At 35.6% G+C, this 25563-nt stretch overlaps 2 protein-coding genes across 2 annotated transcripts; one reads left to right on the top strand and one right to left on the bottom strand.

Moving 5' to 3' along the window:
* Positions 1-9476: 9476 nt before the first annotated feature.
* LOC122277782 (oxygen-evolving enhancer protein 3-2, chloroplastic-like) lies at positions 9477-10852 on the bottom strand. The gene is made up of 3 exons (XM_043087922.1): positions 10453-10852; positions 9869-10164; positions 9477-9766 (listed from the first exon to the last, which is right to left on the bottom strand). The coding sequence occupies exons 1-3, from the start codon at positions 10757-10759 to the stop codon at positions 9668-9670; spliced, it is 702 nt and encodes a 233-aa protein (XP_042943856.1). The 5' UTR covers positions 10760-10852; the 3' UTR covers positions 9477-9667.
* Positions 10853-12082: 1230 nt separating this feature from the next.
* LOC122277358 (kinesin-like protein KIN-14C) lies at positions 12083-22684 on the top strand. Its single transcript, XM_043087320.1, has 17 exons — positions 12083-12372; positions 12819-13067; positions 13168-13312; positions 13631-13740; positions 13824-13943; positions 14130-14333; positions 15719-15928; positions 16001-16075; positions 16228-16374; positions 16448-16586; positions 16727-16836; positions 17624-17785; positions 17865-18085; positions 20841-20922; positions 21020-21124; positions 21253-21357; positions 22131-22684. The coding sequence occupies exons 1-17, from the start codon at positions 12328-12330 to the stop codon at positions 22308-22310; spliced, it is 2409 nt and encodes an 802-aa protein (XP_042943254.1). The 5' UTR covers positions 12083-12327; the 3' UTR covers positions 22311-22684.
* Positions 22685-25563: the final 2879 nt, after the last annotated feature.

Here is a 25563-nt window from a genome sequence, read left to right on the forward strand (position 1 = left end):
TTATCTGTGAAATGTTACAAAAAGTATTTCATTTTATCTCATTTTATTATTATAATTTTTTAAATTCTCACATAATATATAATAAATAATTCAATTTTTTAAAATTTTAAAATAATAATAATATTATTAAAAAATAATATTTTATTCAACTTTCAACTTTCATTTATTCTCATCTCAATTTAATTCCTTATCCAAACCTCTCACAAATAAGAGATCCTATTAGCATTAGGTTGTGCATTGTGAGCATTGTTAATAGATTATGTATATATAAATGACAATTTTGATAAATGTAAGATAAATTTAGATTTTACCTATTCCATTTATGTAACAGCCCGCTAGAAATTCAATTGTGAAATTTCTATTAACTTTAGGAATCTCGTGAAAACCCCATAAGTTTTCACGAATCCATTAATCGTATAGGTTTTTGTCTAACTACATAATTAGTATTATTATTTACTATGGTATCAGAAATGTGTTTTTGATTATTGGAGATAGTTAGAAGTGTCAAAATGTATTATGGTTTGTGCCATTAGACTCGGAGGGTTATTTAAAGTCTTATGGCGCAATAACATTTTTTCATATTTTCGGACAAAACGTCTGTTCAAAACTGTAGATATTATTGGATAAAAAGAAATATCTTGAGGTAATTTTCATGAATATTATTGGGTAAAAATATTTTGAGTTGATTTTTATAGATATTATTAGATAAAAATATCTTAAGTTGATTTTTTGTAGATACTATTGGACAGAATATTATGAGATAATCTTTTATAGATATTTTGGGTAGGAGAAAACTACACTCAACTCTCAACTCCAGCCTCATCTCTTCCATATCTCATCCATAAGTATCTCCAGCCACCTCTCCCCACGAAATTATCTTCATTTACACTTTCCATTGAAAGAATATCAAACACTCTCTCTCTGACAGCTTTTAGGAGGTCTTTTGCACGCCCATTTCGAAGCTGTTGTAAGTATTTTATCATAAAGTCTCATTCATATAAGTTGTTTCTTTTTTAGTCTAGTTTACATGAATATCTTATTTGTCCCATTTGAAGATCATTTGGTCAGTCAAATATTGTGTAAACTATAGAAAGGTCATTCTGGGAGATAAACTGGAGAAAATGTTATAGTTTGGAGTTTTTAACCAAGCTAATGGATAGATATTGGTCCGAAATTTTTATGGAGTATTGTTAACATGTATATATGACTATTGGTTGAGGCTTTTTGCATGATTAAAGGTTTTGATGAAAGATTTTCTTAGATTTAGAAACTTAGAAACTGGAAGAGGAAAAACAGTTTCTGTTTTGAGAAAGTTTAACTCTTTGGTGGTCTAAACCTATTCTAATGACTTTGATAATTTTATTGGAGGATCCTAAACATCTTATATACATGTTATATTATTATTTTGAAGATAATTGATGTTAATTTCAAAGATATGAAATTTTATGCAAAGAGATATTCAGATAAGCCAAAGTGTGGATATTCTTGGCTAAATTTATGTTTTGGTTAATTTCTAACCATGTGATCTTGAATTAGAAGCTTATATATGTTTTAGGACATCTTTTTAAACCATGTAATGGTTTTGTTTGAAGATCATATATTGATAAGTCATAGATCAAGAGATTTATCAAAACTAGTTGAGGAAAAAGTTTCTGTTTTTGGACTAAGTGTAAAACCAAAAACTCCAAATGTTATTTTGTGATTTTGGTGACTTTAGTTTGATGATTTAAAGCATGGTTGATGTTAGGATGATATTATGAATATGTTAGAAGTAAGATTTGATTTTTGAAATTCTTGGAGATATTTTGATTTAAGGTCAAAACTTGTGATTCAAGTGCTTGGATCTTTTTACAAAAAAAGTTTGGTGTTGATTATTAGCTTTTTCTAAATGGATGTTTTAAGTATGGTTTTGAACTTAGGATTGGAAGATGTTTGTTGCAAAATTTTGGTTTAAGCATGAGTTTTAAAGTTGGAAGGAATTGCAACAAAAATAAAGGGAAATGGCATATGGATGTTTCGGCCATAGTGTGTTCTTCATTGTTGTGTTTTGTTTTAAATTTTTCTGAGTTGATATTTAAGTTTAGGACAAAATTTACATGAGGAATGTAAATTTTAGAAACTTTTGGAATTAGTATGCAAAATCCTTAAGTTATGGGTTGGTAAAACGGTCATTTTTCCACATGTAGAGAGTAAAATGAAAATTTTAATCTTTAAGTTAGTATTTTCCATATTTCAAATATTTAGTGATTTAGTTCTAACTTTTAGAATCACTAATTACAGTTCCTCGTGGTCGCACTTGAAGTTTTATAAGAAACGCGGAGATCGAGGTAAGTTAGCTTTTAACTTACTAGCAGTCTACTGTGTATGTGTGCTAAGTAAAGGAACTACAGTGTATGTATGTATATTATCATATATGTCATGCCATACCAAGTTATCACGTAATTGTCTATTATACAGAATTTATTCTGTCGTCAATTTTTATCTATTACATAATATATTCTGTCATGTATTACTGTACCTTACAAGTACGTCATGCTAAGTATGCCATCTATTACATGTATGTCAAGTCATGTAATATTCACTGTTGCAAATATGACATATTAAATATGTTGTCTATTATATGTTATGCAATGTTACGAAATATTTCTATCTCAAGTTGGTCATGTATTTCAAGTTATATTCAAGTCACGTTATGTTACGTCAAGGCTTCAGTCATTTCGTATTTCAGTCACGTTTCATCTTGATTACTTATGTATGGGGTCACAGCAATTGTGACGCATACACTACGTGAGACACAGCAATTGTGTCACGTAAAATACATGGGGCCACAACAACTGTGGAGTATGTATTTAAGCAGTTAAAGAATAAGTTTCCGTAGAATACATGGGGCCACAACAACTGTGAAGTATGTATTTACACGTAGAATACATGGGGCCACAACAACTGTGGAGTATGTATTTTTTATGTTAAGTCAAGTTTCAGATCAAGTTCATGTCAAGTCAAGTTCAGTTCATGTTTCAATTTAAGTTATGTCAATTATGCTATGTTGTACGCCAAGTTATGCTTTAATTACTTATGAATTTGATTATACATTTATGCTTTTACTGTCATGCATGCATCATTAGCTTGTGTGGAAGTTTTTTGTTAACTTACTGAGATTTGTAATCAAATCTCACTTTGGTAGTCTCAACTACCATTCCCCCCGAATGGTAGATCTTGTTACAGGACCTGAAGGAGAATCAGGAGCTGATCAACTAGACACAGTTGACTAAGCGACGGTGCGACGTCAATGTTAATATAGTAGTTAACGTAAATTACTACTTGTACAATGGAGTTGCATCTTTAGTATTTTTTGGATCATAACCATTTTGGACTAGTGTTGTGATCTACTCAATGGGTCTTTATGTATGAAGTATGTTTTAAGCATTTGAGATATTTTCAATTTGGTGCATAGTATTGCTAAAGAAAAAAATTATCCGCTGCGAATATTGCATAATGTTAGATGCATGTTAGGAACATTGCATCTTATCTGTTATGAACGGGGGCAGGTAATCTTGTGTTGCATGTCTCGACGCTTCAAATGTCCGTCCGATCCCAAACGGAATTTGGAGGCGTCACAATTTATATAAGTCTCCATATTAGAATATCTATTTTTTTATTATATAATAATAAAATAATATAAGATAAATTTGACTCTAGCTATTGATATCAGATCTCCATATTGAATTATCTATTTATTTATTATATAGTAATGAGTAATTAATAATTTAAAAAAATATTTAATTTTTTTAATTATTAATTTATTTTATCATATTTTAATTATTATCATATTTTACTATTTAATTTAAAGAAACTAATGAAAGTTTATGGATGTAGACGGAGAGAAGAGAGAGTGTTATAAAAAAATAATAATAATAAGTATTTGATCTGTAAACATTCTTTATCAAATTTGGTATTCTCTTTATAATTATTGTAGCTAAAAGTTACAAAATTTGCTACTGGCTAACTCATTGTAAGTGAATTTATTTGTCTAATAGTTATAAAGTACAATTTATTTTAGATATTGATAATCTAGTGAGAGCGCTCCAATTGTCCGTATTTAAGAGCATTATTATTGGATTATGTATATGTAAAAGATAATTTTGATGAATGTAAGATGAATTTAAATTTTAATTATTTTATTTACATAAATCTCCACATTGGAATGACTATTTTTCATTATATAACAATAAAATAATATAAAATAAATTTGATTTTAACTATTTATATTAAATCTCTTTATTAGATTATCTATTTATTTATTATATAGTAATAAATAATTAATAAATTAAAATATATTTAATTTTTTAATTATTATTTTATTTTATCATATTTTACTATTCTACTTATTATATGTTAATAAGTAATCATATTCTAATTAAATTATGAATTAAAAAATTATATTTTTTTAATAGTCATTTAACTACAAATGTGAATTCACAGCCTTGTGAATAGAATATAATCCTTGTAAATTCACAGCCTAATTATCAAATTAAGGTATCAATTTGTCCTCTATTCTCTTGGATCACAATCTACCAGCAAATTGGTGCAGACCCTTTTGAACTCAAAGCCCCCTTAAGTAAAGCTGCTGAGGTGTGCCCCCAATCTAAAAAAAAAATAAAAAATAGAAATCAACAAGAACCAAAATCTCAATAATTGCGTTATGAAAATATAAGAGGAGAGAGAAACTTAAAAAACAATCAAATAGATATTTATCTATAGAACGGTAACTATAAAATTTGCTTTTTTCTTTACATATATTGTAGTTCAGAGCTAAAATATTTAACTATGAATAATTCATTACAAATGGTTTTTATCTCTAATAGGTTAAAAAGAGACTTTAGTTTTGGATATAGATAATTCGGTAAGAATGCTCTAAGGCAATTGTTGAGATATTCTACTGCATGCAATGTTGAACAATAATGGAACATATGAATATAACTCCTAGAAAAAGAAGCAGGGGACTCTTGGAAAAACTTTAAAACACGAAGATGTTCGTTCAATGGGGGAGGAGGAGCAAGACATCAATAAGGCGCACGTATGGTAGGGCTGAGCATAATGTCACTCTGATTTTGACTTTGTCATTAAATCTGACTTCCGACGCTAATTTTGATTTTTATAGCTTCCAATCTGATTCCGATTTTGGACACTCCATTTGTGGAGCAGAGTCCGATTTGAATTTTTAATTGGACTTTTTTTTAGTTCATTTGAACTTCTAATTTGACAATTTTAAACTTTTACTAATAGGATCGAACTTCCATATTTCACTTTTTTTTTAAATAAATATTTTTTCAAATTTCAAATTTATTCAAATTTAACTAAAATTGAAAAAATAAATCATTGTACAAATTAGTGTTATTATACATTAGCATTATATGTTATTATATATTAATGTTTATACATTAATATTACATGTTATTATATTTTAGTTATTATATATTAGCATTACATGTTATTATAAATTTATATATTTGTGTTTATACATAATAAATTAGTATTAAATGTTATTAAACATTAGTTATTATATAATTAATATTGCATGTTATTATTATACTAATATATTATTTAATTTAATTAACTATATAAGTTATAGTTATATAATATATATGATTAATATATAAAAATACATATATTTTAAAATATGTACAATATTAGAGTCGGAGTTGGTATATCACTACCTCCGACTCTTTAACTTTTTTGATAACTAAAACTCCAACTCCAACCCGATTCAACTCATCGGAGCCGGAGTGGAGACAGATATTCAAATCTTTTTCAGCCCTAGCTACGTATGGCGTAAAGAGGCAGTTTAAGCGTAAATGTGGGGGCTAAAAACCTTTGAAAAAGAAAAAGAAAAATATAAGAAAGAAATTCGAAAAAATATATAAAGACAACGTAACATGACTTAAAAGCCAACATGCAACTAGCTAAAAGTGGCTGGCATATAAAAAACCTGAGGCTTGAGTTGGCTTGGTAGACATGCGTGGAAGGTGGTGTTGGGAATTTGGACCTCCAAATTCACCCCCCCTAGGATCTACCCTTTGCAGGAATAACAAGAAAAATAGAGAAATAATAACAACACAAGAAATTTACGTGGAAACTCCAAAACAGGAGAAAAACCACCAGACCCAGAGAAGAAAATTCACTATGTGAAAAATTGTTACAATCACACAATTTTTCTCCTCACCACACCTACAAAGCTATCCCACTAGTAAAACTTTAACTTTACACCTCTTCCCCTTTTACAAAAGGTTAATAGAGGAATTTAACTAAAGTCAAAAGTTACTAGATAAGCTTTCAACTGGTGCACTTAAACTAAGAGGCTAAGCCTCTTATTTATAATACATGGCTTATGCCATTTTCATTAATCCCACCGATGTGGGACTAACAAATAAGCAAAAAAGTCAACAATCTCCACCTTGCGACTTTGACTAGTCCCACAGCCAAGCTCCACCTTAATGAAGATCTTCATAGCTTCCGCTATCATGCTTCACCATAAAAGCATACCCACTTAGAATAAACCAATTCCAAGCATTTCATTTCGGACCATGTCGAAAAACAACCTTGCTGAAAATTATGGTGTAACTTCCACGTTTGGCTTTCCTGGAAGTTCATCAGCCATCGACATGAATTTCCACCACACACCCTGCATCAATGCCAAACCAATGCCTGTGTGCAAACTTGTGGACCCGCTAACATTAACACATCCTCTATCATGACAACTTTGGGAATTAGCGACATGCCATGAGGATGTACATGTCTCTTTTTAAAGAGCAAAATCTTCCATGGAGAGAGACACAATATTAGCATCATTTCCAGTATCTCCATTTACTGACTTGGAGCCACTTGCCGAACCTGCTCCAGTTCTTGGACAATTTTTCTTGACGTGCCCAGATTGTCCACACTCCCAGCAGACTACTTTCTTCTTCATGGAGTTCTTCATCTTCTCATTTCCAGCTGCTACCATCACTAAGTTCTCATGTGGAACATTACTTTCACTACTTAGTCTTCTCTCTTCAGAAAATATTTTACTGGTAACCTCTGAAAAAATTATTTTCTCCTTCCCATGTATCAAAATAGGTTTCACGTGCTCATAGGAAGGTGGAAGAGACCAGATGAATCTCAAGGCTTGATCCTCATCATCAATTTTAACTCCAATAGCTTCTAGCTCAGCGACAATGCCATTGAGAACACTTAAATGATCTGAAATAGTTGTACCTTCACTCATCCGCAGTGTATGAAACTGCTCCTTCAGGTACACACGATTTGAGACGCCCTTCGTCTGATACAACTCTTCAAGTTTTTCCCAGAGTTCCTTTGCCGTAGATATTCCATGCACATTTGCAAGAACATTTTTGGCCAAGCACAAACGTATCGCACTTGCTGTTCTCAAATCCAGATCCTCCCAATCTTCATCGCTCATTTTATATCTGCTACTTTCACCAGTCACACTAGTACCAGTGCTGACTTCAGGTGTTGGTCTGCCCTTCAATGCTTTGTGTAATCCTGATTGAATCAAGACATCCTTGACTTGTACTTGCCACAAGCCAAAATTGATTCTCCCATCAAATTTCTCCACCTCAAATTTGACAAGATTTGAAGGCCTACTTCCTGACATTGCTTTGATGAATTTACTGTAGAAATGAATAGTACCTCACTAAGTCAGTTCCCAGGAAAGATTGGAGGGTCACAATGGACACACTTAAAATTTCCAATCTCCTAGACAGAACCTCCTTAGACTGTACGTATCCACACTACCACACCAAAGCTCCACCCCACAAAAAGAACCTAGTGGCTCTGATACCAATTGTTGGGAATTTGGACCTCCAAATTCACCCCCCCTAGGATCTACCCTTTGCAGGAATAACAAGAAAAATAGAGAAATAATAATAACACAAGAAATTTACGTGGAAACTCCAAAACAGGAGAAAAACCACCAGACCCAGAGAAGAAAATTCACTATGTGAAAAATTGTTACAATCACACAATTTTTCTCCTCACCACACCTACAAAGCTATCCTACTAGTAAAACTTTAACTTTACACCTCTTCCCCTTTTACAAAAGGTTAATAGAGGAATTTAACTAAAGTCAAAAGTTACTAGATAAGCTTTCAACTGGTGCACTTAAACTAAGAGGCTAAGCCTCTTATTTATAATACATGGCTTATGCCATTTTCATTAATCCCACCGATGTGGGACTAACAAATAAGCAAAAAAGTCAACAGGTGGTTCCACCGTGCGCTTGGTGGGTGGGGATTGCTGGTGGACAGTGGTCATGGGTGGACCAATCGGAGTGGTGCTTCTAATGGTAGGATTGGCTTGGTGAGTTTATAGTCCACGAAATTTCTTTAATAGCTCGAGGAAAATGTGAAAAACTAATTAAAAAAATTGAAAACACAAGAAAGAAAATAGAGAGATAAAGGGCATGATAGTACTATTAGATGAAGAGGAAGGGAGAAGCTTCACTGAGTTGCCAACTTGCGAACCAAGTCGAGGGTGAGCATGATATGCACCATTTGAAACTTTACACTTCACTTCCTTAAATTACCTTTGATATGATCTCTGAGTTATTATTCTATCTTTCAAACTATCAATCATTTTGCAATTTGCTCTTTTCTTTGCACATAAAATGGTATAAATATGATTGGTTTGGGTCAATAGTTTCCAAAAACTTTCAGGAAATACAACAATGGATGAAACACAAAAGTACACTAGTAAGAGGCTAGATGACAACTTTCCCCCAAAATTTTTTCTTTATTTTCATTTGATGCAGCAGTTAGAAGCAATGGAAGCATAATGCAGTAATTTTTAGGTTTGACATTGGCGTGCCTCTTTTTGTCCACACAAGATTCATAAACAGTATCAATCCAAACATTGAAGAAGCCACAATAGTGTTAACGGCAATACAGGAAGCAGTGAATAAAAATTTGAAGACAATCCTAGTTGAAGAAGACTCAGTTGGTAGTACAGAGTCTACAGACAATTGCACAATCAAAGTATGCAACATATTGGACAATGCAGTCTATAATAAGAGAAAATATTTATTACGTTCATTCGATAAATGGAAAGTGCAAAAAATTCATTGATCTTAAAATTAATGTGCGCAATGGTCAGCTTCCAACCAAACATATGGAAGCATTCCCCTTATATGTAGTCTCCAATGTCTACTAGATTTTTATAGTGGAAAAGATCCACCCATATGCATTGTATAATTAACTTTATTCTTGTAATCTGTAATACAATTTATTTTTCATCAACGAAGGTTGCTTAGAAAGAAAAAAAAAAACTACCTCTTGATTTTGAAATCAGTACAAATTGTCAATTGCTTCTCTCATACTCTTTCATGTAGAATCATAATCTCATTTTTAACATCTGAAAATTGAAACATGTGACATTTCTTGGTAACCTGATGGAAGGAAGTATCACGACGATGTTCAATATCAAGAAAAACAGTAGTTGTTACTTTATTCGGACTCTCCTCTCAATACTTAAATTAACATGCAGAGAGAGTATCACAAATTGAGAGATGAAGAAAGAGTTTTTTCCAACTAGAATCCCTTCACATAGCTTTAAACAAATTGTCTCACAACCTTTAAAGCAAAAGCTTACATCAGAACACTGTTCATTTCTCTTAACCAAGCTTGGAAAGAACATTATTCAGGGAAGATACAGTCGCAGAATAGTACTTCTCTGCTTCTGGGGTGCTCTTAATTTTCGCTGCATGGTCCAGCTGTTGCAAAAAAGATAAGAACAAACACACAATAATAATGAACAAGAAAATGAATTCAAATACTCACATAAATGAATAGTGAAATTAACTTTTTGGACTCACATTGTCAATGTCCTGGAAGAGCTTTCCAGTGAGGTCCTTGAGGGATTTCTTCTCGTCCTTTGACTTAGCAGAAATGACAGTGTTAAGGTCGTATCGAAGATACCCTGCCTTCAAACGAAGATCCATCTGCACGTAGGGCCAAGCCTTCTTGTCAATCAACTCCTTCACGCCAACAATGTCTTTGGCTGACTCCTTCGCCCTCTGGACTGCCTGTGCTGGGGCCAGCGGTTGAATGAAGAACCTCTCTTTCAAGGAAAGGTCAAGGTCTCTTGGCTCATCAGCATTTAGAGTTCCAGCTGCCAACATATACAACAACTCCGATTGTTGAAAATGCCAAATACCACACACCCATTCAATCTTAAGAGCTGTTACTTTTTCCTAATAATCCAGTTATACCAATCTCAACATGTTATGGCAGTTATAGTATTGTATCATTTCCATTGAGTAAAATATCAAACATCTTCAAGGATTTACTTAAGAGGTCCAGCTGAAATTATCAAACATCTTCAAGTATGGTTGAAAATTCCGATTTGAAGCGTAACTAAGGCTCGCAGATGCCTAAAGCAAGAGATGGGAAGACTTACGCAATCCACCGGAGGGTGGGGGAGGAGGGCCCACCTTGATTGACTTTGCCTCAGCAAGCACGGCTTGAACAAAGGACCCCGAGGCCAACCCGGCAGCAACCAGACCAAGGACTGCCCGGCGGCTGGTTTCGGGCTCAGCAGGCACCTGCTGCTGGGCTCTGACGGTGAGCCCCGGCAGTGTCATGGCCACAACTCGGCTGTTGCCATTTACATTCAAGCGGGTTGAGCCACTCAGCCGGAGGCTGCCATCCAACACAGCCTGAGATGAACCACGTAAGCCCGCCATTGAAGCCATAGCTTGGGCCATTTTCTCAACTTCTCTCTGCCTCGGGTGTACTGGGTTTCTCTTTTTCTTTCCAACTGGATTTTCAAGCGAATGAATGCGGAATTAATATTTTATTTTTCCAAGTGTTTGTCTGCAGTTTCTGTGATGTAGAGTGTGCTTCGGCAAATCACCTTATCTGCCATTTCCTACTCGGATAAGTTGGATATGGCCTCAGCCAACCATTGCTTGAAACGTGTTATTTGATCATTCTTGCCTTCGACCCTTTGGATCGCGTTCCAGCTTGGGCTGCTAATATGTTGACACGTGGACGCTACCAGATTTGTATCATGTACCATCGAAGTATGGGTTATTATTGAGGAAAATGATAGGTCAGTATCTTATGCTCATTAAATATGTCTATTTATATATTTTTATTTTTATTTTTTTAATAATTAAAGAAGTAATTATTAATAAATTTATTTTTATTTATTTTTTTCTTAATAGTTAAATATATTTTAAAAAATAATTAAAGAAAAATAAAAAACAATTTATTTATACTAATGTATATATTTAATAGGCATATTTGATAATTATCTTAACATTGTTTTATTATTGAACTCAACTTAAGAATGCAGCAATTTTGAGGACAACAACTGCGTTAATCCCGAGCAGCGTCACTTAAATTGTGATTGGAAATATAATTATTTTTAAATATTTATAAATTAATTTATTATTATTTATAAATTATTTTACTATTATTTATAAATGAATTAAAATATTCTTAACTTTTAAAAAGGGTCTTGATAAAAAAAAATGTCACTGTAGAAACAAGAAGGCAACACCTATGTTGCTGTGATTTATTTACCTGAGTAAATTATTTGCAGCACCCCACATTCAAACTATTTTGGAGGAAGTACTTTCTATACAATTGATATAATATGATTTGATTATACAAATTTTTGTTATAACTCATTTGGCTACGCATTATAAAAAGGATGAGATATTTTATTAAAATTTAAATAAAATATTATTATAAAATAATTTTTATTTTTACTTTTTATCATTATTTACAAATCATATAAGATCGCCTTAATATTTAAACGTAACCTAAGTTCCAATATACTGAGATTTGAAACTGAAACGAAACGTTTTCTCAGGTAAATTAATCGATCGAATTACGGCTTGGTTGGTTGGTGTGGGCTGGATAAGGCCCAATAAGAAAAAGCAACGTCACTTTCGAAGAGCGTTTTACAGAAACCGCCTAATTCTAAATTCAAATTTCATCCTTCGGAACCCCGACCCACGGTCCCAGTCCCAAACCCTCCTTCGACTCTTTCCTTCGTCTACAAACACACCCCTCCCCCCCCCCCCCCCCCCCCCCCAACTTCCCCCAAATCTTCCGAGAAAAAAAAAAAAGGCATTTTCGAACAATATCTTCGCTCCCCTCCTTCCTATCCCCGCCCTTCACCGGCCTTCCATCTTGCAAATCGACACCTATGAATTAGATCCCAGCTTACACGGATGCAATTCATGGGCCCGCACCAAGCACGCTCCAGAAAAGCGATCTAAGAGTCCGAGCCAGAGTCCGATTTGTGTTATCGGCTTTGAACATGGCCTCTCGCAATCAGAACCGGCCTCCCAGGAGTTCCTCCACTGTAAGCCTTAATTACTTTTATCGAATTATTTTTATTTTTCTTCTTTTACAGTGGGGGTTTTTTTGGCTGTTGAGAAAACGAGGGGGGAAATAGTACTTTTAGATCTTATGTTCCGTATTTATGTTTTCAGAGGTTCAGGAGGGTGTTTGGTTTCGAAGAGATGGTTTCCGTTTGTGTCCCTGGTTAATTAGTTCTTTGTTCCCCTAGGGTCTTAGATAATGGAAAATAAAGGATACAAATTGCTAATTTGCGTGCTTTTCATCTAATTTTGAGAGATTTAATAGCAATTTACACACTAATTGGATGCCGGGAAAACACTAGTAAATGCGTGGCAAACGGAAATACAAATTTCTATTTCATAGTTTTCAAGTTTAAAACGGATTAGTTTCGTTTCTTATGTAATTTTATTAGTAACTCATTCTTCGTCTGGTACATCTTTTACGTAGAAAAAGGATGATATCGACCAAGTTTCTTTTGACAAGCGTCGGAGGATTGGAGCAGGAAGAACGGTCGCGCCGGCAAGCACAGGCCGTGGGCGGCAGGCATTTGCTATGGTCAACAATAGGCAAGATGTTACGACTGCAAGTGACATGGGCAGCGCTGAGGGTTTGGAGTGTGTAACTACAGAGTTTACAAAGGAAGAAGTTGAGGCATTGTTGAATGTGAAGTTTAAGGGAAAGCAGTTTGATCTTAAGGTTCTATTTGCTATCATGGATTTAAAACTTGGTCTAGCCTAAATTGTTTGTCGGTTTCTTCTCTGGCTTCGATATGGATTTGTTTTGATATGCTTGGCAGGGGAAATTGGAACAAATGAGTGAACATATTAAGAGGCTAAAGCTTTGCATCAATTGGTTCCAACAAACTGAAGAAAACCATGTTACTGAGAAGGAAAAGCTTCAAAGTGCGATGGAAACTGTCGAGAAAAAGTGCATGGATACTGGTAAATTTTCATGCTTTTCTCGGGGAAGTGAAACAAGAAGTATCCATTGGAACGATGGACTGCATTTTATTTATGAACCAACATTTCTCTTATATCTGCGTGATTGTCCCCGTGTTTATAATTTTGGGTTTATGCACACTTGAATAGATTCCTATGTTTGATAGAGCGTTAAAATGATATGATTTCATTTATACCACTATGCCTTAATGAGATACCCTTCATTTTGATGGATGTGCAGTTTCTTGTGTGATTGTCTAATAAATTAGAGTTTTTAATTGGAACACTTTTTTTAATGTAGACTCATTTATATTTTCTTAGAGATGGACATGAAAAACAAGGTGGAGAAGTTCAATCTGATCATTTCAGACCTGAAGAAAAATGTATCATTTTTAGAAGAGAGAGTTGCAAAGGAAGAATCGGATAAGTTGGTAAGTTTTCCAGTCATTGGATTTTGTACGAACAGCGGATATCTCTAGTTTCCACATCTTATTTCTCATGGTTTGATGGCTAGGATGCGATTGAATGTCACATAAAAGAAAAAGAAGCAAGGGTTGCTAGTGAGAAGTTGCAATCTTCTCTTTTGGCGGAGCTGGAAAAAACTCGGCAGGGCAAATCAGCTGCTGAACATAAGGTAATATAGGTTCATACTTCGGTTGCTTCACGTGTGTTATCTTACCCGGGGAGTTCAGGAGTCGTCTTCCTTTGAATTTGTTGAGTAATGAGTGCTAGGCTAAATGGTTGCGTCAGTTTATGTTTGTAACTCTGAAGATTGCCTCGATTATAATATTCCCTCCATATAAATTTACTGAATCTGCAGGCAGCCTCCTTCGAGGATATGTACAAGCGAGCGCAAGAGTATAACATGAGTTTACAACAGTATAACAGCAAACTCCAAAAAGACAATGAAACACATAGTGAGTCTCTCAAACGAGTTGAAAGGGAGAAATTGACTATCGTGGAGAACCTTAGCAATTTAAGGTGTCACAATAAGGCATTGCAAGATCAATTAACTTCTTTCAAAGTAAGTTCTCATACTCTAAAAGCCGTCCTCGGGCAGCTCTTGCTTTTCTGTCACAATGGCTTGTAGTTAGTTCTGCTTGTATTCTTATCTGGTTTATGCGATAAAAATCAACCTCTACTTGAATTATATATCAATACGAAAAAAAGGATAATAAAAATCAACCTCTTCTCGAATAAAATTTATACTGTTTAGGTCTTAAAACAATCAAATGATTAGGTGACCTCTTTATACATGTTAGGGGTACGTTTGGTATCAGGATGACCATTCCAATTCCTATGTTTGGTGGCAACATATGATATTGACGTTGAAAGTAGAGTAAAATTCTAAGTTTTTTTTAGACGTGAACTTTTTTTAATTTTTCACAATGGCAGAGCTTTAGAATTTTTTATGTTCACTTTAATATTTTGGTTCTCACCTATTGTACTTTTGGAAACAATATTCATGACTTTCTTTCCTTAATCTAGAATATATTTAAGTATTCTTTTATATATTTCTTGTGTATACGAATGATGTCTACTTTATTCATATGAATAAAACTTATTACTTATATATATTAATAAACAAAAACGTTAAAAAAATTCACCTTTTGGGTAATCGGTCCTAAGTTTTGAATTTTGTATTGTATTGACTAGAATTTCTCATATTGGAATAGTGACTGGTACTATAAATTCATTTATTTTGTACCGGGTTAAATATCGGCCGTACCAGTGGGTTTCAGTCAATACTGACCGAAATTAGTAAATTTTTATAATTAATATAAAAATTTTGATTTTTTCATAATTTTCACTCTAATTTTTAAATCTGAAGACTATTTTTTTAACTTAAAAATGTTATTGAATTTTATAAATATGCATTTTAACCTTTTAAGACTTGTTTTGATATTATTTTAAAATATAATTTATACATATATAATTAATTTATTATACATAAGGGAAGTGTTACAATAATAAAAGAATTTTATAAAAAAAAAATTATAAATTGATACAATTTTAAATGATATATTAGATTTATTTTATAACAAAAAGAATTTTATAATTCAACGTATTAATTTAATCACATCAATTTATATGATTAAACTTTATAATATCTTTATAGCTAAATTATTTATCTTTTTTAAAATACATTCCTGTATATCAGAAATAACTAGTACTCTTACCTTTGAGAGGATTTGCTATATTTTTAGGAATGGGATTACTCGTCATAAAACTCAATTCCTTGTGCTAAACTTATCCTATGTCTTAAGACTTATAAGAGGAATAAGTATTCAGAATGCATACATCTTATGCACCAGTTGGCATTGTGCTTGTCGCCAGAGGGACTTTTCATCTTCACTCAAAAAAATCCCCCTGACAATTGGTGGTGTATTTTTAATTATAATGTTCTAGGCTTCTCAAGATGAGTCCATAAAGCAAAAGGAGTTGTTATCAAATGAGCTTAGATGCCTTCGTGGGGAACTAAATCAAGTCAGGGATGACCGTGATCGCCAAGTGACGCGGGTGCAAGCTTTGACCGCTGAAGTGGTGAAGTATGAAGAATTCACCGGGAGATCATGTGTGGAGTTGGATAACTTGACGCTCAAATCAAATGCCCTGGAGGTTCGTCAATTATTTATATGCACGATATATTCTTGCCTTTACTAGTGGTAATACTTTTGGGCCCTTTTACAGGAGACTTGTTCTTCTCAAAGGGAGCAGATTCGCACTCTGCAGCAACAGCTTACCGCTGCGAATGAGAAATTAAAGGTATGCTGATGGTGTACAGGTTGTAGGATGGTGGCTTATGTTTTCTCAAGTTCTGCGTAGGGCCTCATTCCTATGGTCGCAGATTCTGACGTATATGGAACATGTACTTAAGCTGACCCCACGCTACTGCTACTTTTTTTTTCCCCAATTAGATGACCGATTTATCTGCTTCGGAGACCAGAGCTGAGTTTGAAGAGCAAAAAAGAATTGTGCTTGAACTCCATGATCGCCTGGTGGATGCTGAGTTTCAGCTTAGTGAAGGAGAGAAGTTAAGAAAAAAACTGCACAACACTATTCTGGTAATTATATTTTCCTCTCTACGTTGTCAGTATTTATGAGGTTTCACTTGTACTAAATTCCCTGTTATTGCAGGAACTAAAAGGGAACATTCGAGTTTTTTGCCGAGTCCGTCCCTTGTTGCCTGATGATGGTGTTGCAACAGAAGCTACATTAATATCTTACCCTACATCAACGGAAGCTCTAGGCCGTGGCATTGACCTGATGCAAAGTGGTATGGTCATATCTGTTATCCCAATGGCATTTGATATGGGACTCTTGAAGTAGACACTCAGCTGCACATTTACACGTTTATAGATTGTTACTTCAAATGAAAGCGTTGTGCTTTGAATTAATGCAATTTAATGTCAGCAGGGCAGAAATATCCTTTCACATTTGACAAAGTGTTTACGCATGAGGCTTCTCAACGGGATGTTTTCGTAGAAATATCCCAGCTGGTACAGAGTGCACTTGATGGCTATAAGGTATATCTGTCGTGCCTGTCTCTGGTGCTCTTCAATTCTGACTAACTTTAAAGTGAGTTATAATTTGTTCTTCTGAGGTTGCTAGTCTTTCATACTGAAGCATCTATGCTTCAGCTGATCGACTTCCCCGTATGAAATCAAGATTTGGATTGTGTGGCTCAACCATTGTAAATTAAAATGCTAGTAGGGTTAAAGAGTATCTGCTTATTGCTATGGGATTGAGAGGAATCTCCTCAAAATGCTATCACTTTCAGCTCTACAGATAAGCTTTTTTGTTCATGTGGCACATAGGAACTGTCACAAATTTGCTTAAAAGGGTCCAGACCTAGTTCTGAATACTTTTGGTTTGAGTTTTATAGGTTTTGCTAAGTGGATGCAAGGGCAATGGTTTTAGCTATTGTTGGCTTTCATTTGGTGTCTGTTACTATTTTTGAAGTGTGCACTAGTATCATTTGGTTTATACCGATTACTATGTTTTATTTAGAAATCAAATTTGTATGTTGGATAAGTTCAGAGTTATGCTCGACTCTTGAGTTGCCTCCTGCTGAAGTTTTACTCTAGCATGTTGTCTTGGTGGTATTAATATCATGCCATACCTTTAGTTGTCGCTGCCATCCTAGTTTTGTCCTGGAGAAAAAATATATCCTATTGGGGAAGCTCAATCAGGTCCTGCACCGTTTCTCTGAAAATACGGGGAAATGCAATTGCAATGTTAGACTAAAAAACATTGTCTGGTTGTGCATCACCTCTGAACTTGTATTATTCTGAAGCTGGTGTTTTTTGACAGGTGTGTATATTTGCTTATGGCCAAACGGGCTCAGGTAAAACGTATACTATGATGGGCAAGCCAGAAACCTTAGAGCAAAAAGGGCTAATACCACGTTCACTAGAACAGATCTTCCAGACTAGTCAGTCCCTTCAAGGGCAAGGCTGGAAATACAAAATGCAGGTAAATTATCTGGAACTTTTTGTTTCAATCTACTTACATTTTCTAGTAAAACTTTTAACAGTTACAAAAAAATATCCAGGCTTCAATGTTGGAAATATACAATGAGACCATTCGTGATTTACTATCAACAAACCGATCAAATGGGCTGGACATGTCACGGACAGAAAATGGCATTCCAGGAAAACAATATACTATCAAACATGATGCAAATGGAAACACTCATGTTTCTGACCTCACCATTGTTGATGTCTGCAGCATAAAAGAGATTTCTTCTCTTCTGCAGCAGGCTGCCCAAAGCAGGTAAACTTATGTGTATTTGGTTCTGGAAGTTGCATGCGTGAGAATAATGGGATATACTGTACACATTTGTTTCTGTATCGTGTGGCGGGTTTCTGACTGCAGGTCTCCAGAAGTTTGTGTTAAAGTGGCTTTGTTCTAAAAAATGTTGAGTGAGAAATGCCTATTCTATTTAAAAAGTTCTCAAAGGTTAAACTTCAAGTTCATGACGCATGGGAGCAGCTCTGGGGAATTCTTGCCATAAATCACTAGGCAAGTTTTTAGTATGCCTAGTGAGAGAATCTCTTCCTTCTCTCTAGGAAAAAAGTTTCAGGAAACCATCCGAGGGAGGTGGGAGCCTCGGCTCCACCCTCCCTCATCGCTTCTCTGTTTTTGTTTTGTTTTCTTTCTATTTTCCTGAGTCCTGGTTTTGGTTTTAATAAAAATTGTTGGCTACGATTTTGGTGGGTTGAAAGACCACCGGCTTGGATTCCTTCAGGCCCGGATTGGTTACACAAAATTAAAAAATTCATCTCATCTCATCTTAACTCATCATTACAACTTTTTCAAATTTCCATATAAAATATAATAAATAATTTTACTTTTTCAAATTTCAATATAAAATTAATATTACAAAATTATATTATAATAATATTTTATTCATTACTATTTAAAACATCTCATCTCATCCCATCTTATCTGTGTAACCAAACGGAGCCTGAGTCGTCCTCCATAACAAAACACGCAGTTGAGCGGGGAGTCTTTACATGATGGAGGAGGAGGATCTCGGCTTCCTTTGGCCATGATTATGGGTAGGGCTGTACAGAAAACTGAAAAACCGGTTGGAACTGATCAGGCCGGCCGCCGGAGTAGGGAACTAGTTGAAACCGTCAGAGAACCGGTCGGCCGGCGGTAGGATTTAAGCCAAACCGACGTCGGCCGGTTCGGTTCACGGTTTGCCCAGGAAAAAACTGCTGAATCGGCCGACGTCAGATATCTCTTATTTTTTTTAAATCTGTGTAAATGAAATGACGCCGTTTTACTTCACTTAAGTGAAACGACGTCGTTTTGATGACACATGATACAAAAATAAATAAATGCAACGGCGCCGTTTGGTCTCACCAAACGGCGCCGTTTAGTCTAGGGTTAGCCAGAAGATACACCTCTTCTTCTCTTTTCTTCCTTCACCAGCTCGCCGTCACCTGACCTCTACTTTCTCTCACCCACCTCTCTCTCTCTCTCTCTCTCTCTCTCTCTCTCTCTCTCTCTCAAACTCTCTTCTCTACTGTAATTGGTGAGACCACAACCTCGCACGCAGGCATGAGCCACCACGTCCTCCTCTTAGCCGTTGAAGTCCCGCTGCACCAAAGGAAAGGGGAAACCGATCCCCAAACCGTCGAACCGATTGATGTTGACCGATCAAACTCCGGCTGGTTCTCTTCTTCCCTGTCGATTGGTTTCGATCGAGATGTTTGGAGATTTAAGGTGTTGGTGGGGTTCGGTTTTTAGCCCTAGTTATGGGTGGTTGAAAATCCACGAACCAGCCTTGTGTTTCCGACCGGATGTGTGGCGTTTAGCTCTCAGATGTACGAAGGAAGGTTTGCACTTTTTGAATGTACTCTCGCGGGTTCAAATGGAAGGAAGGGGTGGATGCACACTGATTTGCATAGGTGGATCTGTTTAGCCAAGGAGAACCAGGGAAGGGACGAAGCATACTGGTGCATGTTGCCCTGTTTCACCCAAGGAAAACAGAGGAAGTTTTTTCAGGAGGCTTTTGGAGGTGCAGGTGGATGAGCTGATATGGGGTGCGGGTGTTCACATGGATGGAGGTTGGAGAGGGGGGTGGCAGTGCAGACGACGGCTAGCTTTTCGTTTCGGTCCTATTGCAGTTTTATTGGTTCGTTTCTTGTTTCTTGGTTTGTCCCCCTCCGCTGTTAAGGTTTTTCTGGCCCTCGGTTTTGGTGGGTATGATTGGGGGCTGTTGGGTGGTGGTGCTGGCGTTGGGCTGGTTTTGAACTAAGCCGTGCTACCTCTGCAAAAGAGACCCACAGCGTAAGAATTAAACCGTGAAGGAGAAGGGAAGGGGGGCGGCGGAAATGATAGAGAAGAAACCCTAATGGGCTTCCCACTTGCAAATAAGCTGGACTTTCTTTTGATTGGACTTGGGCCCAAGGTGTTTTTCTTTTGAGTGATTTTATGTATTTTTCTTTAATTTAGTTTATTTTTAGGTAGTGTTAAGAAACAGTCACTAGGGCCCAGGGTCCGTAGAGTTTGTACTCTACTCCTAGGGAGGGGGAGTTGTGTGGACTGTTTTAGACGGTGGTCTAAGACAGAGGTTTGTTTCTCAAATTGTTAGTTTGGAGGGCTGTCTCTCAGACGGTTTAGTCTGGAGGAGTTGGACAAGACCATGTCAACTGTAAAGAAATTTGTGGGTTGGAGAGTGAGTAAATGTTATAATTTGACTTGTATTTTTCAAATCAGAAGTTGTAATTGTCCGTTTTATGAATGAATGAAACACTGTTTCACTGTCCAAAAAAAAAAAAAAAGTTCATGACGCATGGGAAAAGGCGCACAATTTCCATCTTCAAGTATATCATACATATAAACAATTAACAAAAATATATACTACCGTTTCATAATGTTGCATAGAAATTGTGTATTCAGAGTATTCATCTTAATATCCATATTACCGTTGGAGATTCCTTGAGTTTTCATCTCTATCTCAGTATCACTTGTATGAATAAAGTTAATGCGAAAGGTTGTTGCCATTTTCTTTTAGGTCTGTGGGCAGAACACAAATGAATGAGCAGTCATCAAGAAGCCATTTTGTCTTTACACTGCGCATATCTGGTGTAAATGAGGTATATTTATCATAATGATGTATTCATGTTAGCGTTCAAGCCTTTCTTTATACATCTCACTGTCTTTATCGGTTGATACGCTTTCCTGATTTGCTAGAGCACTGAGCAACAAGTTCAGGGGGTTTTAAACCTCATTGATCTTGCTGGAAGTGAGAGATTATCAAAAAGTGGGTCAACTGGAGATCGGTTGAAGGAAACTCAGGTGAATTTCGCTGAGTTTGCTGATTTTTAATTTTTTCAACTGGATATCACTATTCACCATTTATTTCATTTTTTTTTTTTAATAGTATCTATCTTTTTAAACTGATTTTGCTGATTTTTTGTAATCAGGCCATAAATAAAAGTTTGTCTTCTTTGGCTGATGTAATATTTGCATTGGCAAAGAGGGAGGAACATGTTCCTTTCAGGAACTCGAAGCTCACATATCTTCTCCAGGTACAGCGATTCATCGAAATTTTCAACCAGTTGACCGCATTAGTATGGTAGTTTGTAGAGTTGCCAACACTGACATGGACCAACACCTTCCCACAACTTCTGGTTGGCTTTGTGATGCATGGGTTGAATTTTGAATTCCATATTTATGAAGAGAGCTATGCGCATTGAGCTGGATAGGCTCTAAATGTGATGCCTGTAGACATAGTATCGGAAACTGCTGAAATACTAAAATAAACTAGACTTTAGCTCAGATTTGTTTAAGAAATACAGAAAGTTAAAATGGAATGGTTCTTTGGCATGCTGAACTATCATGTCAGAAGCTATCTAATCTCTCATCCTTAGAAATTCGTCTAGATATAAATTGTTTTATTACCTGTAGCATGAGTACTTCGTGGTTTAAGGCTCTTGATTTTGGCTTATACTAATTTATTTGTTTTTTGTTCGTGTTTGGCCCTGTGAAATTGAAGCCCAGAAATATGTTATCTTCGCTATCCAGTGCTTCCTTCATGTAATCATGATGCATTAGGACTTCGGAATACTACATTCATTTTCACAATAACAATCATTGACTAGATTCTTGCGTTAGAAATAAAAACGAAAGTCGATGCCTTTTGGAGTCAATAGCATTGTTTGTTGGAAGCATGTACTTGCTCACCTATCCCAACAAGTGGGCTGGAAGTGTGTTTATTGATGGTTTACTTTGTTGTTATCATATTAACCTTGTTTGTGGCCTCTCTTTAACCCTATATTTCCTTTATTGAATGCAAGAACAGCCATGCCTAGGTGGGGATTCGAAGACATTGATGTTCGTAAATATCTCCCCCGATCCATCTTCAGTTGGCGAATCTCTCTGCTCTCTCCGGTTTGCTGCCAGAGTCAATGCGTGTGAAATTGGAATTCCTCGGCGTCAGACAACAGTTCGACCAGCAGATTCTCGTTTGAGTTATGGCTGACATTGCGCCCCTACGTTTTGTCTGCCTCTGCCCTAATCTGCTTCATAACCTGCAAAGAGTAACTGTTAGTTGTACGGAGTAATGGTTATGATGTGGATGATGGAGTGGATTGGTTGTACCAATTTTTTCTCGTTCCGTTTCTAGCTACTACTAATTTCTACTTTAGATTTATACTTTAGGTATTGATTGGATGAATTTATTTCCTCTCTAGATGATCCTTCACTGTTATATGAAAATGTTCATAACTGGACGTCTACAGGTATGAAGAAATTATGCATGGTTTCTTATAATCTATTCAGACAAAAGATGTGACTTATTCTTTATGATCATTCTAATATGAGTAAAGCTATACTCCGAACGTGTATTCTTTTTTATCTCACTGTATCATTTAATGTGATAAATATGATATTTTTTTAATAAAATGAAAGTAAAATGAAAATATAATGAATCGAATTTTGTTATAATTAGTGGACCATTCTTTTTATGTGTACTCGTTTGGAACGTGGGGTTGATTTTTTAGAAATGATGTCGTTTGTATGATCATTTTAGGTGGGCCATCGGCCCAGGGCAGAGGGTTTTGCTCTTGAAAATGCCAAATTTAGATTCAGAAATAGTGGCTGAAAGTACAACTGGAATGGAGAAATAGATGAAGGTGTGTGTGTGTGTTTTCTTCTTCTTCTTAAAATAGACGAGGTCATATATTTATGAGTGACTCTTTTAAATTTATTAACAACCTTTATTTATAGTAGAGAAATAAAAATAAAAATAAAAATAAAAACCATCCCTATTCTCAACTCCAACAAAAATAAAAACCAGCACCTGTACAAATATCCCTAACACTTATTTTTCCTTCAAATAAGCCATATCCAATTTGTCCAATCTATGCAAATCTCTTACGTCTTTGGGAAGCTGTCCATCCATTCAAAGCATCTTATTCTCCCCCTTAGCACCACATTTTATCAAATAATCTGTAACAGTATTCGCTTCTCTAAAACAATTATGAATAGTAAAATCAAACTCCTCTAAAAGGCTCAACACTTTTTCTTAAAAATTTCAAAGATAACAAACTATACACCTTTTAGACAATACCCAATTTACAACCACCAAGGAATCATATTCAATATCTACTGCTAAACAGTCAATTTGCTGACACAATAACAAACCCTCAAATACCGCCCTCAATTCAGCTTCATTATTGGAACAATAAACAAAAAATTTAAAGAAAGCAAACACCATTTTACCTGTACTATCTCTTAAAACACTTTCCCTGCCACCACTACCTGGATTTCCAAAACTACTTCCATTAGCATTTAATTTGAATCTGTCTAGGCTAGACTTAGACCAACGTATAATTTGAGAGTTTACTCGATGTTTCTCCATAATCTATATGTCTAAACGATTCAATATGGCAACATCCGAGTTAGACAAACGATTAGAAACATTCTCAACCATTGCACTAACCCAATATTTAATTGTGTTATTTTGTTTGATGTGACGATATTTTCCATTCGAAGGTGGACCACTAGTCATTTGTGGGTATATTTTTTGTTAAGCAACTTGATGGCTATGTAGGGGTGCTAACCGCACCGTATGGTGCGGGGTAAACCCCTCCCCGTCCCCCGCCCCTGTATGCGGGGGCGGGGTACCCCGTCCCGCATAACGGGGTGCGGATTGGAGGCAATCAGTCTGCCCTCCACCCCCGACACCTATATTGGGCCTTGGGCCCAAAAGCTTGGGCGTTGAAATGGGTCTAAAATGGCTCACAATCTTTTATTTTAGACTTAAAAAAGCTTATAGGCCATTTTCAACCCATAACTTTATGAGTTAAAAGAAAAAAAAAAAATTAAAAACCAGATTAAAAAAGAAAGTTTGCACTATAGTAATTGATTTTATGGCTAAAAAAAGTTACTAGTCTAAGACTCTAATACCTAATAAACTAATAATAATAACTAAGTTATTATAAAATTGAAAGGCTAAACAATTACAAAATTACAAATATAAAAATGTCAAAGGGACATTGTATTTACATTACAAATCATTGAATACAAAATATTTGAATATGTCATATACACAGTAAGTTTGAACAATCTAGAGTATGTGAGGATGAATTTGATTTTCTATTTAATTTAAAAAAAAACTATGATTTTTAAATGATGATGGTTTAAAAAATTGTTCTCATTCTTGAAAATTTTCTCTAACACGGTATATTTTTAAATATAAACAACCCAAAATTGTTATCAATATTGAGAAAGATAAGAAGCAAAGTTTTGCAATAAAAAATTGAATACAAATAGTAGACCCACACATTGATTTAGGGGTTTCATTGATTGAAACTCCTAAATTGATTTAGGATTTCGGACTAATTAGGGTTCAAATCCGAAACCCTAAATCGATTTAGGGGTTTCATGATATTTAGGTTTTCCAAAACAATTAAAATTACAAAAAAAAAAAATCAAATAAAATGGAATCAATCACAATCACAGCAACAAAACAGTGAATACACATCCACAATCCACGAATTCACAACACACAAGTCACAAATTTCCATCCTCCATCTCCGATTCAACTCATCCTTCCTCCAATCTCCTATCAAAAGTAAAAAAAAAAAAAAACAACGGAAAAAATATTAGAAGTGTTGTCTTACCTCTTCAATGGCGAGAGTGGAATGGCAAACTACGAGTACCGTGCGTCCGGCGTCGTGCGCAAGAGAGGAGAGAACGAGAGCGAGAGAGAGAGGAGAGAACGGGCTTAGGGAGTGCGACTGAGAGAGACAGAGTGAGAGGAGACTGGAGAGTAAGAGGAGACTGGAGAGTGTTCGAGAAGCTGCTGAGGGGAAGGGGGGACACATGGGGGGGTGGGGGGGTTAGGGTTAAACACTTAATGAAATCACCGGGGTATTAAAACGGCGCCATTTTGTCATATACAAAATAATGCCGTTTTATCTATAAAATGTATTTATTATATATTATTATATAATATATTATATATATATATATTACAGAGCCGGGAGGGGGGGGGGGGGAACTGGAGTGGGGTCATGGCCCTGCGTCCCCCGCCTCCACTGTGGGGCTTACATACGGGAGGGGGCCCCCGTCCCCTGCCCTGCCGTGCGGATACCCTGCCCTGCATATGCGGGGGTGGGGCAAACGGGGAGGAGCAGTGGGGTCCGGGGCCCCGCTGCCCACTCCTATGGCTATGAGCCCAGTTTAGTTAAACAGTTAAGAATATTAAGATGAGATAAGATGATATATTT

The sequence above is a fragment of the Carya illinoinensis genome, chromosome 9, assembly GCF_018687715.1.
Source record: "Carya illinoinensis cultivar Pawnee chromosome 9, C.illinoinensisPawnee_v1, whole genome shotgun sequence".
Taxonomy (NCBI): Eukaryota; Viridiplantae; Streptophyta; class Magnoliopsida; order Fagales; family Juglandaceae; genus Carya; species Carya illinoinensis.

Bases quoted from the DNA above. Each gene is read 5' to 3' on its own strand.
- LOC122277782 (XM_043087922.1), bottom strand. From the start codon at position 10,759: ATGGCCCAAGCTATGGCTTCAATGGCGGGCTTACGTGGTTCATCTCAG. The intron at 10,165-10,452 runs GTAAGTCTTCCC...ATATGTTGGCAG, and splicing joins CCCACCCTCCGGTGGATTGC to CTGGAACTCTAAATGCTGAT. The intron at 9,767-9,868 runs GTGAGTCCAAAA...TTTTTGCAACAG, and splicing joins TCTTCCAGGACATTGACAAT to CTGGACCATGCAGCGAAAAT.
- LOC122277358 (XM_043087320.1), top strand. From the start codon at position 12,328: ATGGCCTCTCGCAATCAGAACCGGCCTCCCAGGAGTTCCTCCACT. The intron at 16,837-17,623 runs GTATATCTGTCG...GTTTTTTGACAG, and splicing joins GTGCACTTGATGGCTATAAG to GTGTGTATATTTGCTTATGG. The intron at 17,786-17,864 runs GTAAATTATCTG...AAAAATATCCAG, and splicing joins GCTGGAAATACAAAATGCAG to GCTTCAATGTTGGAAATATA.